The sequence below is a fragment of the Ochlerotatus camptorhynchus genome, unplaced genomic scaffold (genome assembly GCF_037179485.1).
Source record: "Ochlerotatus camptorhynchus isolate MF236.1 unplaced genomic scaffold, CSIRO-AGI_Acam_v1.1 ptg000743l, whole genome shotgun sequence".
NCBI lineage: Eukaryota > Metazoa > Arthropoda > Insecta > Diptera > Culicidae > Ochlerotatus > Ochlerotatus camptorhynchus.
The window spans coordinates 198615-214445 of record NW_027041212.1 but is presented as its reverse complement, the minus strand read 5'-3'; the positions used below and the strand labels follow the sequence as shown (position 1 = coordinate 214445).

At 38.8% G+C, this 15831-nt stretch overlaps 1 protein-coding gene across 24 annotated transcripts in view; it reads right to left on the bottom strand.

Moving 5' to 3' along the window:
* Positions 1-15831, bottom strand: part of Tm1 (tropomyosin 1) — a 97503-nt gene that overhangs the window by 65794 nt on the left and 15878 nt on the right. For 16 of the 24 annotated variants that reach the window (XM_065238244.1, XM_065238243.1, XM_065238246.1 and 13 more), the window contains exon 1: positions 9739-11298. The exons of the other annotated variants lie outside the window; for them this stretch is intronic. In XM_065238244.1, the coding sequence (XP_065094316.1) occupies positions 9739-11283 (1545 nt within the window). In that variant the 5' untranslated portion in view covers positions 11284-11298. Of the gene's footprint in view, positions 1-9738; positions 11299-15831 lie in introns of those variants that run through there. 24 annotated transcript variants of the gene reach the window in all.

The following is a 15831-nucleotide window of genomic DNA, read 5'->3' as shown; positions in this document are numbered from 1 at the left end:
TTAGCGACTGCTAACCGTAACAACTATTACGAATACGACAGATTATAATAAAAGTCAATTGGTTTTTGTACGGATTTGTTCCAAAAATCTCCCATCTCAATCTAGATCTCCATTAAGCGAATAGTGGTTCCAAAATAATACCAAAGCTAGGTAGATGTGAAAAATATTAATAAAAGCAATGCGGAAATTTATTAAAGGCATAAGTTAATTTAAAGAAGTTGAAAGTTCCATTCCTCTTTATCGACATCAAAATTATGTCTCTCAACTTTTTTATCAAGAGGCGCATCAGGCTGTGTCACAGTTTTGCTTTTACTTCATTTGCAAGAATACGGTTTCATTTGCAAGAATAGGGTTCTTTAAGGGGATTGTGCTACATTTCCCCGAACGCCATTTCCCCAAATGCCCATATCCCCGAATCCCATACAAACATAGGTATACCCCATTTCCTCGAATGCCATTTTCTTGAATGCCATTTCCCCGAATGTAATTTCCTCGAATGAAATCCAAAAATTGATAAAATACCTTGACTGTACTCAGTGGCGTCGCGTCCACATGTGCAACCTGTGCACGACACAGGTGTAAATAATTTGAAAATGCGTTTAGATTTTTATAGATTTGATGGTTATAGTTGTACTTCTTTACGCCAGACCACAAGTGACCATGAATACACTATTTTAAAGTGTTACTCAATTAAATCTTCGACCTTGATTTGCTTCAAAAAGGATTCAGTTCAGTTCGGATCAGTGGCGTCGCCCTAACCTCAATCTACCTGTTTAACAACTCTCAAAACGTAAACAAACAAAACAATATTGGTTCAAATGGATACAAATCAGTCAAACTAGAGGATCCTGTGTCCTTTGAAATTGATTTGAATGTAAACATGACCCTAAATAACGTTTTCAAAGTTGTTGAACAGGTAAAAAGTGAGGTTACGCGACGCCACTGGTTCGGATGGTCTGCCTAATCTCTAATGCATTGATTTATAAGCATATCGATATCACTACCATGCCAAAAATCGTTAATAGTGCACCTAAAAGCGAGCTTTTTTGGGTGGCGAGTTTGTGAATGGTCAAATGCTTGATGTAAGCCAAACAGACCTTCTATCACCTCTTAAAACATACTACAAATTTCCCACAATATATAGCGGTTTGCACCACTAGTTGTAATTGAAACTTTCAGCAGTCACGCATAAAACGAGAGCAATACGGAAACAGCAGTCTAGTACGCTTTGTACGTGTATCATACTGGCAGACCGGTTTGAATGTGTGAGTTTAAATTAGAAGAACATTTGTGATGTATAGGTGCCTAAAGCGTGCATTTCTCGCTGTGCACATTGATATCTGATTGCAGGCAAAGAGAGTAATGGAGAAAGAGAGCGCAAAAGCTCGCTCTAACTCTCTTGTCAGTTGTAAATCTCTCAATTACCGATGGTTGCGCCGGTGCGCCTGTCAAAACTTATGAGCTTCTCCTGGTTCATTCTGATAGTGTTGTTCTGGTGAATTAAGAGTTGATTAATTCAGGTTTGCTACCCAGTGGACAATGAATTTTCTTTGGATTTTCACACTGTTTTGTATCAAAAAATATTTTCGGAAGTGTTTGAGGGATATTCTTCATTACACTTCAGTCGAAAGAGTTAGCCTTGTGATAAAAACGAGAATTAGTGAAGTTTTGCAATTCCTTCTACTTCGGTTAGCGCGAAAAGGGCCATACAAGTTTTGTTTACACAAGATGATAGGCCCTTCAAATGCTACGTTAGGTAGTGATTAATATAGTAATATAGAATATGTTCCTCGAATTCATGTAGCATTGAAAAATAAAACAAAAACTAATATGTGGTGGTAAACTATAACGAACAATGTTTGGTGCACAGGTAAACAAATGAGGCACGCGACGCCGCTGACTGTACTACATTTCTTAGGTTGGTTTCGCGAGCATTAAGGAGACATCTTTAAATATTGCAACAATTAACCTTAAAAGAACAGCTCATGATTAACAGAAGGGAAAATCTCTGTTCAAAGTAAATCAATACCAGAAGCGGAGGTGTAAAAATTGGTAATATATTTTTAGAAGAGTTTTCCTATACATGAGCAGTTCTTTCGAGAACTTTGACAAAACCAAGATCGATGATTTGACAGATTGGCAATATATTTTTAAGAGATTTTCCCTTCTTTTTAAATTTATTTAGGAGATTTTCAGCCGTAGGCTGGTTCATCTCCATTTCTTCCTTCTGTTATAAATGTTCTTTTGAAAACTTTCTCAAAATTGACAAATTGGTTATGTATTTTGAGGAAATTTTTCCTTCTTTCATAAACGAGCAGTTCTTCCGAGAACTTAGACAGTATGTGAGGTCGATGGATTTAAAAATTGGTAACATAGTTTTACGAGATTTTTCTTCTTTTATAAATTCAAATCGAGGAATTTGGCAAAACTTTTGAGATGTAAGGTTTGAAAAATGAATCGAGGAATGTTGTGAGTTTTACACTTACAACTACTGAAAGCACAGCGCCACATTATATGAACGAAAAATTAAACCGAAAAATAAAGTATGCAGATTTCAACATTTTTATCAAATTATCGTTTGTGGAGGCGAAACGCGAAAAAATATTTGGTAGGAGTGTTGCACAATAATATAAGCCACCTTCTGTGCCATTTTTTTTTTTTCGAAAAGGACCAAGAAAAAGGCTCTAATTTAATAAAAATAAACATTTTCCGGTTTTCTGCACACAAAACAAATCGCCATAACTTCTGTTTATTGCCGTCACCTGTTGAAATATGGTTGCAATAATTTCCGAAAAAAAAGTTTTGCTTAATTTCCCGAAAGAACTGCTTATGTAAAAAGTAGGAATAAAAATATTTTATCAATTTGTCAAACCATCGATCTCACATGTTTTTCCAAAGTTCTAGAAAAAAAACTGCTCGTAAATAAAAGAAGAAAAAATCTCCTTAAAATGTATGACCAATTTGTCAAACCGACGATCTTTTGCCAGATTTTTCCATAGACAGTGTATCGCAAAATTCAGCGTAGTCGAACTTTAGTTGAAACATTCTGAATAGATTTTTTTTTTCAATCATGACAAGTGGTTGAACAGATGTTTATTGATTTATGGTTTTAGTTTTGGACTTTATTGGAATAACATGTATGAAGTTATATTTATTTGAGTAAAACGCACGATTTTCAACTTTTTACCTAGTGGACGAATTTTAGTAAACTTAGTGGAATATGAATGATCTTTTTTATGACTTAAAATGAGCAAAATTTCAAAAAGTTTAGTTTATTATATTGCAAGATATTAAGGTTTTTCAAAGAAAAGGCGTTTTTCTCCAATAGCTCACACTTTTGATAAACGCAACCAAATAAGCCCAACACGGTACCAATAATTGATAAATTTATGATGATTCAGCAGCCAGAAATTCAGAAACGTATCTCTTTAGATTGTGCTTTTAAAGCGGTTTTTTCTGAAATTTAAGGACATCTGTACGCTCAATTTTGAGATACATTGTAAATTCAAAAAGGAAAGGTAAATATTCTAAAAATTAATTATCAATTTGTCAACCCTAATAGACAAATACAATGGTTCAACCATATCCCATATTATTGGAACTGAATAGTTTATTAAGCACTTTTTTAAGGTTACTTCCTATGGTTTCCCCATCAATCTTATAAGTTTTATGCCAACTTTTTTTTTCGGGGATATAGCATTCGGGGAAACGGCATTCGGGTAAATGGGTATTTGGGGAAATGGCGTTCGGTTAAGTGACATTCGGGGAAATGTAACACAATCCTTTAAGGGTGTTGAGGTAAACGCATATTAGTAATGTGCATTAAAAATGGAACCGAAATCCTAAATTTCATCAATTTTGGTGCACTGCAACTATTTTCAATAAGTGCGATTACATTTGCGATTACAATCACCAACCTGCAACCTGATTACAACTACCTAAATCATGATTAAAAAATCGAGATGAAAGTGTATGGGTTCAAAAAAACATCATTGTGCTCAGAAAACGAAGCTCTTTCTGATTATGTACAAAAACCGGAACAAATTTCAACATTAAAGAACCCAATTGTCGGATGCAAACCAACCAACTTAGAAGAGCAACAAAAGGTGATTATTTTTCTTTTAATTCCCTATGAATAACTTTCAAACAATAGAAACCTGGACCCCCGGTAATCTGACCGTTTTAAATCTGAACACTTGAATTAATTAGCGCAAACTAAAAAATGCTCAAATGTCAGTTAGCACGTGGAATGGGGTAAAGCGAAATGGAACGATGCGGAACGGATAGCAGAATCCGAGGCAGAATCAAAACAAAAAAACAAACATGGCTACCAGAAACATGATTTTCTGCCGCTCATAGGGTTACTTGAAGTTCAAATTAAAAATGAATCCCGTTAAGGGGGTAGTCCACTCTGGAAATTTCAACTCTCGTGTCCAGACGCTCCAAGCGCGCTCAGGTGAGCGCTCAGAGTACCCGCCCGTTACCGGCGAAACGGCGTGTCTTAGTAGTTCCAACTGCTGCCGCGATTATCTCTAAACGATGTTTTCAAAATTGGCGGGCGCTGTATTTTAGAAACGGCTCATTCGATTTAAACGGCGATTGAATTTTCGAGTTAAGTACCTTTTTTTCTAGTCTTGTACGTAGCCGATTTTCAAAAGAATCAAAAATGGATTTTTGGTGATAGCTTTTATCTCCAATTTTAGGGTACAAAAACGGACTGTTTTTTTTTTCAAAACGTCGCCAAATTTTTATCTTTCGACCAAATCAAAAACGGCTACGTACAAGACTGGGTCATCTATCAGAGAATAACCACATAAAAAAATCGTTGTTCCAGCTCCAGTGGTGTGACCGCCAGACGTCCAGCCCCGCGACGACTCAGACGGGAGGTCTCCTGGGGAACCTGGTGCAGCGGCTACAGGAGACATTCAATAGCGCCAATAAAAAAATCTCAATTAAAGAGGACATTTCAATTGACAAAACCATGCATTCCTTTTTTTAAATGATCGTTATTTACCCTCACAAAAAATTCGTGAAAATGACCTATTTTTCATGCCGCCAGAGTGTACTACCCCCTTAATATGCTCGAAGTGTACATGATTTGGCTTAGCGAAAACAATAGTTTGGCTGCTGTCGCTACCAACTAATCATCTCAGTGCTGCCAATATTGTAAAAAAAACGTTCCGCATGGCACAACTAACAACCATGCTACTCCATAGAATACATACTTCAAAACTGAACCTTACACGGCCGATGAGAGCAACTAAGAATAGAGTCGAATTTGACTCAAAGTTTAAAAAAGGTGAATTACTAAGTGGATGAGTAAAATATTTCCCAATTTTCGTCAAAAATCGGCTCTAATATCAGGAAAAGCGATGAATATTCCATTTAATCAATTGTCTACCAAAGCAGAATGCTAAGATGAAACACTTTCTATTAGAGTCGAGGGACACGCAATACAAAGAACCAGTGCGTTGAAGTTAAAATGCAATCAAAAGTACTTAAATTAATTAATGCGTTTTCCAATAGTACTGACGGTAATTAAAATTAACTATCCGTACTTAATGCAACCAAAAGTATTGAACATGTAATTAATGTACTTTAATTACGAAAATTCGACTGTAATGAATGGACTTAAAACGTAGTTAATGTTCTACCCCCCGTATTCTACTGAATACCCCCCGTATGCAAGGTGTTTCGTGCTTATGCTGCCCCTCGGTAGAGCTGACGTTTTGCGATTTATTATCAAAACAATCACACCAAAAATCAGTGATGTCCCTTTTTGTAACTATTTTGTGTTCGCTGTGCTGTCATTTTTTCCACCAATGAGAGTGCATAACGATGGGTGATGATCCTCTGGAGAAGTTAAAGCTTACTTGGCATGATATATCCGATTTTTCGGTTAGTTAATCTATTATAAGATTATTCAAATAAATATGAAACATAAACCGTCTATGTCAAATATAAGGACCGTTCATAAATAATGAGACAGTTCGAAAGGGACCGTTACAGTTACAATAATGGTTGTAAAGATCTTAAACTAAAAAAGCTAATACAAACTCGTACTGCATAATCGTTTTAAAACTCTTTACAAAATATTGTCTCAATCAAGCAAATGTAAACAAACTTTGGCTCACTGGTCCTTTTCATACATTGCTCGAAATTTTTCAAGATAAATTGCGTAGGATATCGCACCCAGTCAAACACACATGGGCCGGGACCAACGGCTTTACTTCCCTTCCGAAGGAAGACGTGACCAGAGATTTTTATGCCTCAGAAAAATCCCACCGACTGGGATTGAACCCAAGCACATTGGGGGTGAGTAAGCAGTCACGCTTACCACTAAACCACCGGCGCCGGCTTCTAGTAACCTTATCAGCATCAGAAACGCTGTTTTGTTTTGATTCTGCATTCAGTTTCGCAATATTCCATTTCACTTTCCTCCATTCCATATACTGAATGTTATTTCAGCAATTTTTAGTTAGCAGTTTATTAGCGGGGTTCAAATTAAAAAGTGTTCAGATTAAAAGTGGTCAGATTAACGTGGGTCCACGGTATGATCCATATATATGCTTGAATTCAATGGGCTGAACAAGCTTAAGTTTAATGGCGTTTGGTGTTTAAGAGAATAAATTTTACGATATTTTCCCAGATGTTTTGCGTAATTTGGATGCGTTTGAGCCAGCGACCGTTCAAGAAGATAAAGATATCAGGCATGTTTTACAACTTTGGAGCATAATATGCAATATGTTTCATGTTTATGCCCTTTTCACATGTTGTTCTTGATATGTTTTAACTCCTCCGGTGTGATCTAGTTAAAATCCAAAAATACAATTTAGTTTACGCAGTGCTCTGGAACGTTTAGAAAGTGCTCCTCTTTTAGTGCTGATCAGTGCTGAGATTTGTCATTGTCATTGACAGACTTTCGCCCGATATTGACAAAATTGTTCGTCACATAGTCACTGACAGACTTGATCCTCAAAAAAACCTTCGTCAAAATCTCATTCATTTTTTCGTCAATGACAAAGATTCACCTGGTAACAAAAAGTGTAATTTAGTACATTCTGTGTCACATTCCCCCTTATTCTGCAAGTCACGTGACTCTCTGTCACCGGTGAGGTGACAATTGTCACCTCGTGTGAGGTGACTCTCCATGTAAATCAAATGGAGAGACACCTCACACGAGGTGACTATTGTCACCTCACCGGTGAGAGAGAGTCACGTGACTCGCAGAATGAGGGGGATTATTGTTATCCAAGTAGCTCAGAACGTAGATACTTGTTCACTAAAATGGATCCATGTGATTGTTTTGTTCAAGTCATTTCATTTTGTGGCAAATTTAGCTAATAAACATATCTGCACATGTTCGTCACTGACACCATTGTCATTGACAATTGACATGGTTTGCCTTGACTATGACTGTTAGCTCAAATGAGTGACCAAAGCAGAATTGTCAATATCACCGTGTACTGTCGAGATTTTGCAGCACTGGCTGATAATTTCTTCACGATTCGTGAAAGGCGACAGATTAAAATTGATCTTGCACAAATTAATCGGAAATCCGGCGTGGTCAGGATTAAAAGTATCGGAAATGCTTAAATTGGCCAAATATACGTTAAAATTCTATCTGACGACAACACGAGGAGTTCTTGTCTCGCGCAAGTTTAAAATCGTTTTCGCTAATTATTCTGCACGCAAACTTATGATCTGGCAAGGGATTTGCAGAAAATAGAAATAGATGTCATATTTCACTTTGTACCACAATTTCATCGGAAATCCTTGATTCTATGTAAACAGTTTAAACTCTTAAGTAGAATGACTCATGGAGAAATCAATTAATTCTCCGTCTCGGTCCAGAATTCTTGGAAGAATATTCTTTCTTTTGGAATGATTTCCAAAATGTATTAAACGGTTCCATTTGCTCTACTTGTAATTCTGAAAAAAAGGATTTTTGGATCTTGTGTTTATTTTCTAGAAGAATAAAAAAAAAATGTCACCGATCGCTGCAATTTAACGCAAATCATGTAATTCCTGAAGTTTACCCAGGATCTATTTTCATATGACGCTTTGTAATTTCACAAGTAAAAATATTAAGATTTTTGCAAATGCATGTAACTGAAACTAAAATCGATTATTTGCTGCGAAGGAGCCAACAATGTTTGAAATTTACTGATTTATAAATCTCTTGAATCGTGAAATCCATGCTCTTGAATTTGCAAGGTTAGATTGATTTAAGGATTGTACGTCGTTCCCCCTTAACATTGACCCAAACCAGACCCCCGGAAAGTGTCACACCGCAAACCGGTATGGATCTGTATACATGACTCGGGTGCATATTTCAGTTAGCAAGCTGAGCGCTAAACCACCCATTTGCACCCGAGTCATACGCGTGTACATTCACCAAAAACCACATCGGGTATAGGGTGTAATATCACTTTTCAGCGGCACCACTCAACCACACATTAACTGTGCACAATCTTTTTAGCGATCGTGTTGTCAAGTCCCCATGCAACTTTACTCGCTGATCTCATACCAGCCTCTATCTCAGCCAGAGGCCAATTAACAATTTTCGTCTGAGCTCATTTCATTTGATACGCGTACAAGAAAAAAAACATCCACCGTCATCGCGACGATCAACGCTCGAGTCCGAATTTTCAGCGAAGACAAAAGCCTGTGCGAGCATCTCTCGCGCAGGATGATTGTCGCTAGTGTTGTGGTTGTTTTGATTTTTCTTCATCAACGAACGAACAACCTCCATTGTTTCGAGGAAGCAAGCCAGCAAAAAAAAGTATAAATTACACAACGTGCTCGTTTTCCTTTCCGCATTTTCAATTTTGTGATAATTTGGATTTTCCTCCGCAACCACCACCATCACCACCAACCATTGTGGTCTGTTTCGTTTTTCGGATTGGGTAGTGAAAAAGTTGTAAATTACTCATCTTGTAAAATACTGATTATGCTGAGAGTGTGTAGGTGGGTGAGTTAATGAGATAGGGGCGCAGTCATGTCATGGTCGCCAAATGAGAAAATCTAGGTCCCAGCGCAAGCGAACCGCGATCTAGGTCTTTGTTACTACAAACAAGAAGGGAAAATCACGAGCACCATGAGGCGATTACGGGGTGTTGCGAGAAAATTTCACGAATAAACAGCATGGCTTTACGATCGGTCTAAAATATACAAACGAACGATCGTAGGAAATAATAAAACCGATTGCTTTCGCCCTGTCAGATGGGAACAATCAAGTTTGCGCACATACACTCTCGAACAACACACACGCGCACTGCACTCTCCTACGTGAAGATGATGATCGCGCGGTATGAACAACATTGGTTTTTCGTTTCTTTTTCCTCGATAATTTTCTCGCTTTTCGGACGTTTTGTGTGGGCTGAAAAATGTACCGTTCAGCTGCGGTCTGCGATCGCGAGGAAAAATATTTTTTGGAAAATGTTCCACCTCTAAAAATATAACACATTCTTGAATTTTACTCACCCGCTCTCGCTCAAGCACAGAGCCAGGGCCATGACTGTGTGTGTGTGTATTTGTGTGCAAAACGTTTCTTTCTTCTTCGCAACACACTGCTTATAAACTACTGCGGACTTTACTTTCGTTAGATCATATCGGATATAAGTGGAGCAAAAATCGAGATCGAGGAAAATCTTAACCATTTGTTTTTCCATCAATCTTTCGGTCCTGAACTATATCCGATATGTGTGTGAGTTCGAACGATGTTATGATAATTACCCGTTTCAGTTGTGTCTTCATGATATTGTGCAGCTCGTTCCGGATAATGTTGAATTTCATCATCGTATCCGAGCTGAATATGGACCGTCCGAACGCCAGCCCTGGATAGTCCGCGCATCGTTTCTGCCGTCGATGTTCCCTTTCGGCGATGACCTCAGTCCGCTCGCTAGTACACCGCAATTTGGCCCATTCCGCCGCGTCCGGATCATTCTCGTCTGCTGCTGCTCCACCGTCATCGCACGGTGCTCCGTCTCCCAGCGCTCGTTCCAGTTTGGAAATATCACCCGTTGAAGCCCGGATCTTTTTCCGCTGCTTGCCATTACTGCTGCCATCGGAATTTTTGGAAGATTTCTTGCTACTAGTATTGGATTTCTTCCGGCCAGCGCTGGCGCTGCTAGAATCATCCGAGGACGGACTCTTTTTGCTGCGTTTTAGCTTTTTGCTAATTTGCTTGACTAGCTCCTGACCGCTGGGCACTTCTTCCAGCTTGATTATCTCCAACGGTTCCCCACTAGCAGCACTTCCTCTTCCGTCATCATCTTCGTCATCGTCTATCACTATTACATTACTAGTCGTGCTATTGCTTATATCGCTACTAACTAGACTATTGCTGTTGCTGGTGTTGTTGGTTTTACTTTGTTGTTGATCAATCAACTCATCACTTTCATCTATCAGCCTTTCGTCGTCTTCTATTATACTTTTACTGGTATCGTGATACAGTTCCACTTCCGGGTTGAGATCCTGGCATAGATTGCTGCTATTATTATTTACAAGATCATCATCATTGCAAGCGATATCGCCGTCATCAGTTTCAACACCACCATCGTCATTATCAGCTTCGATTGTCATCGACATCGATTGTTTGTCTTCCACCCCCGCTCCGGTGACAATCTGCTGGGGATTTGCATTCTCGTCGTTGCTAATGATTATGTCTGTGTTTACTATACTGTTGCCAATCAGCAGTGACGACGATGACGAGCTGCTGCTAATACTGCCTCCGCCTCCCGTCGTAAATGATCCGCTGATGTCGAAGGCACCTCTCAGCGCTGCAATCACGTCCTCGGCTGGTACATTGGATTTCCTGCTGCCGCTGAACCTCGGATGATGCTGGTGACCCCGTTTCCTACCCGAACCTCCAGACGGAACGGGATTATTTTCGCACATTTTACCAGCAGCACCACCATCGGCCAAACTTGCCGAACTTGTCGATCGTACTTGTTCTTGTTTTTTACTCGCTGCTGTCACTGACACTGAGCTACGTCTGCTGCTTGCTGGTTTCGCTGTTCGGCGGCGCTTCTTTTTCGCCACCACTGCCGTTTTCGCTCGGTTCTTCTTCGCTGTCAGCTCTTGGCCACAGTTGATCAACGCTAGCGCTCTCTCGTGGCCAGCACTGATATTATTACCTCGTCCATTCGTCGCTTCCGACGATGCATGGTTGCGTGAATTTCGTGTCCTTCTGGCACGTTTTCCACCGTTTCCTCTGGGCTTACTATTGAAACAGTTTGATCCTCGTTTTCTATTGCCGTACGATATTACTCCGATCATTCTCTACCAGCCGACCAAATAAACTATCATTAAAAACTAGCTCTCCTTGTTCCCGGACCGGTTTCCTTTGTACTTTGACGTTAATACACACTTGGTTTAGAATTACAGTTGAACTACACTACTGGCTTCTTTTCCCTTGCAGAGCAGCACGGGATGCGGTTTTCACTGCATCTCGTCTCTTCCAACAATGTGCCGGATAGTGTACTTATCTCATGAATGAAACTCCGCACCGATCTCGTTGGGCCAGCGAAAAAAACTGCCGGCATTCTTACGATTCCTCATGCTGACCCTCGCTTTCACGCTCTCAATCTATTTTCCTACTCTCACTCGTGATCGCTAACACCACCCCCGCGCAGCCGACGACTCCTCCGCCTGCCGTTACATTTGACACGACATCACGAATCATCGTTGCGCCATCACCCGTCGTCGTCGATATTACCAATAAAAAGATTTATATAATTAGAGGATGAATGGTTCTGGTCCAACCCCGTGCAAGTCTGTCTGTCATACCATCCACTCACTCAGGGTAAATGAGAGAAAGTCCATTTAGTCATGACACCAAGCCGGCTCGGACTCCGGCCGGCCGCGATCACAGTTTGTCATCCCCCAACGACCGACCGCACGGGTCGCAACCATGTTTTCCCAATGCGCATGCCCAGCCGCCATTGAGTAGATGACGCCATATTTAATACCGCACCGCAGCGTACATGTGTAGTTATATGCACAAAATGCCTCTCGCGATGCGCTAAAAATAAGCACTTCTTCGGGCCACAAAACGACGATCCAACTTTCCCGAATCTTCCGCACATCGAAATTATAAGCGACCACCATGTTACCAGGCAGCGCCAACTATGTTTATCAAAACGCAGTCGCCATCTTGTTTTCCCTTTAATTCAACTGTCAAACAAACGAAAATTATGCAACATTCACACGCATCATCCGAAGTCCAAGCAGTCGCCTCTCTGGTTAGATAACGAATGCAGGTGAAATTCCTTCGGATGCACCAAATGCAATCAGAGCAAATTCCTTTGCACTCAAACAAAAACGCATTCTAACTATAGCCTCGTTACTGGTGCGAACCGCGCTCGTCGGAGGAAAAATTTACGATCTAGGTTATCATCTTATTATTCTTTTGAGATTTTTGACAAAAAAAAAACTGTCCACTTTTCTGAATGAATCCCACAGCTCAAGGACAGTATATTTTTTTTGTATTATTCTTCTTCTTTTCTCAGGACCAGAAAATTCGAAATGATCTGTCGATTGACGCGTTAAAAATTACAGCTTTCATATTCGCAAATTCGAGAGCGGAATGCAAGTGCGACGACGTGAGGTCATCGTTGCCCGCCGGCCGGAAATAATTAATGGCGTGTGAGGTGCGGCTAATTTTCGGTGCCCAACAACTTACTTTTTCATTTGAGACCGAGAAAAGGATGGTGATGTCATCGTTCAAGTTAAAATTTCGGTATTCGACTGGTAGGTATTCGGACTTCAGAAATACAGTTGAAACAGAATCGCAATAATTGCTTTACTTTGGTGCATTCTACTAAAGTACGAAATTAAACTGTTGTTTCGAAATATTAGATTATTTTCTATTAACTTTTCACTGACTGATTGGACTGGCGATTGTTTCAATCTCTTCGTATCGCTTGGGAGTATTCATTTCTTATGCAGGTATCTTGTGCAGATCCTTATAAATATCAATCAATCAATTACATAAATTAACCATATTAGTGAACACTGTTCGAAAGATTTATGTAAATTTCTTAGATTCCTAGCGAAACAGTAGTTAATGCTGTGTCACAGACAAACAGACATAACACTCGCAAGATGTTCATCGAACAAGCATTTAACGGTCAATTTAAACGTATCGTAGTTGGTAGTACCGCCACCTGTGGCGCGCATAGTCATTTCCCTTGAGTTTGACGTTTACACACTACCGCCACCTGTTCAGCGTACTACCCACCACAGTGTACTCAACAGATGGCGGTAATGTTTTAGCGACGATGTTTTACAGTGAGAAATATTCAATGTGTTATGTCTGTTTGTCTGTGGCTGTGTCATAATTTTCTGCGGAAAGGAAGGAAAGCCGTTGGTCCCGGCCCATGTGTTGATGGGTACGATATCTACCCAGGTATGGAGGCTGCCTCCCTGGCAATTCGATTGCTTTCAATGTATGGCAATCGATGTCCGTCGGTGTTTGGCACTAGATTGCGGAACAAAAACCGACATTAAATCAAGGAATCAAGAGTTGTCATAATATCATATGATTATTCATGTAAATTTTTACGAAATATCACTTAAATCAACAGCCATGCAAATCATACAAGGTTGTTGACAATTGAGATGTTTATGCAAAGTTTGGCTCATAATTATACAACGAATATTTTACGTGACGATTCCACATTCTTTCTGTGAGCAAATCCACGCCAACTGACGAATGGATTTTTTTACCTTCTCCGAATCTCGAATACATTTTTTAGATTTTAATACCCCGTTCACATTACAGCCTATATCACGTAATATAGGCTGTCTTGCAATGAGCACTCATGCATAGGATTTCCAGTGAAAACTAGATGTATGAGTGCTCATTGCAAGACAGCGTATATCACGTGATATACGCTGTAATGTGAACGGGGTATAAGCTTATGAAAGCTTATTAAAAAGCTTAGTTTTCTGATATTGAACACAGGGGACGCTTTAAAATTGACCAAAACCGCGAAGAATCAACTTTTATTAAATTTTTTAGCTTTTTCAATCGCAATATTTATGTTTTTTTTTTTTATAGTCACTTTAACGCTTTTGGGTCATTCGTGACTTGTCCGGGGGTGAGATTTGAACTCGTGACTTTGGCGTGAGAGGTATGGATGCTAACAACTACGCCGGGGTCGTGATTTCTTTTTTTTTTACAAAAACTTGATTTGGGTCAATTTTAAAGTGTCCATAAAAAAGCTGGCATTTTTTATAAGCTTCAAATAAACATAAGTTGAAATATCTTCAAAACGCTATTTTTTTTGCTATTGAAGTTTCCATATATCAGTTCTTTTTTTGCATTCTTTTACAAAAAAAAATGTGATTTTTTTTCAGTGTGTAAAAAAAAGCGAATAAAGCATTTTACGCAAGATTTTACGAGACTCCTTAATAAAGCAGTTCCTGGCCAAATAGCGAATAATGCTCATGTAACTATGCATAATTGTTTATTATGGATATATTTGCTAAAATTCAGCCATTTTGGATCTTGTATTTTATTTTTCAAAATGGCGTCTTTGAAATTAAAAATACGTTACTTCTGATCGAAATGACGTCTGAGACCAAGATGTAGATAAAAATAAAGTCTTTATGGGAAAATATATACATGGTAATTATTTTTTAGTTATTTTGAGAGCTTAAATATCTTTAAATCTCCTTGGTTAAATTTTTGAAATTATAAAAAACGCTCATTAAAATTATTCATATTTTTTTACGATTTTTGTCAATTTTCAATTTTTGTCAATTGTCAAAAAAATTGCAATTGCAAGGAAATAAAAAATTAACAAGGAAATTTTGAGATATTTGAGTTTTTAACACTGTCTTTGAATTTTTAACCGAAATTACTTTTTTTTTTTTAAATAAGTTTGTCTTTTTCCCAAAAGACATTATTTTTCTCTTCAACTTTGTCTCAAATAGCATTCCGATCAGAAGTTACGTTTACATTGTACAATATATTGAAAAATGGCAAAGACGCCATCATAGAAAATCAGGAGATTTAAAATGGTCGAGGTTGAGCAAAAATGTGAATTATTGCGCATAACAAACAATTATGGAAAGTTTCATGCAATCGAAGAAGACCGAGTTTTTCCGATTCGTCATTTGGCGTGTAATTGCTCAATATGTCCTTTTAATTTTCACAGAATTTCCAGTCTTTATGATATATTGGGCTTGGCTTTGATTTGTAGACTATCGTGAAAATATTCGATAGATGATAACATTTATTTACACGACAATCACGAACGATTATTCGATACACCAACTGCAACGTACCGCTCTGGAAATTGTAGCAACGGACCCCACCAATGTATGCTGAGGGTATAACCATAGAGGTAACTCTAAAACCAGAAGGTCCCGAAGATACGTGATCAACTTTTTGGCTCAGCTCTGGTACTATCTTCGGTCCCAAGTTAATCGATGCACCCCTCGAGACATAGGAAAATCCATGAACCCCTCATTTTATCTGTCAAACTTTCATAGCAAATCAAAACAAACATTTCGACTATTTTGATCAAAGATCAAAGATTTTCGATTCCCAACACTAGAAACTAGAAAATAGTACTAGAACACGCCTCTTGTGTTGGGAATTGAAAATCTTTGACAGTGGTTTGTTTAAAAGACAACTGGTGCAAGTTTGATCAAAATAGTCGATCGCGTTCAGAAATAACGTCAAATGGAACTTGAAAGAAGGAAAAAATATTGTGCCCAAACACCTCGAAAATCCGGAGTGGTCCGGTTCCAAGCTGGTTAAAGTGCTGAAGATGCCGAAAACAACAGTTTGACGAGTGCTCAAAACCTACAAGG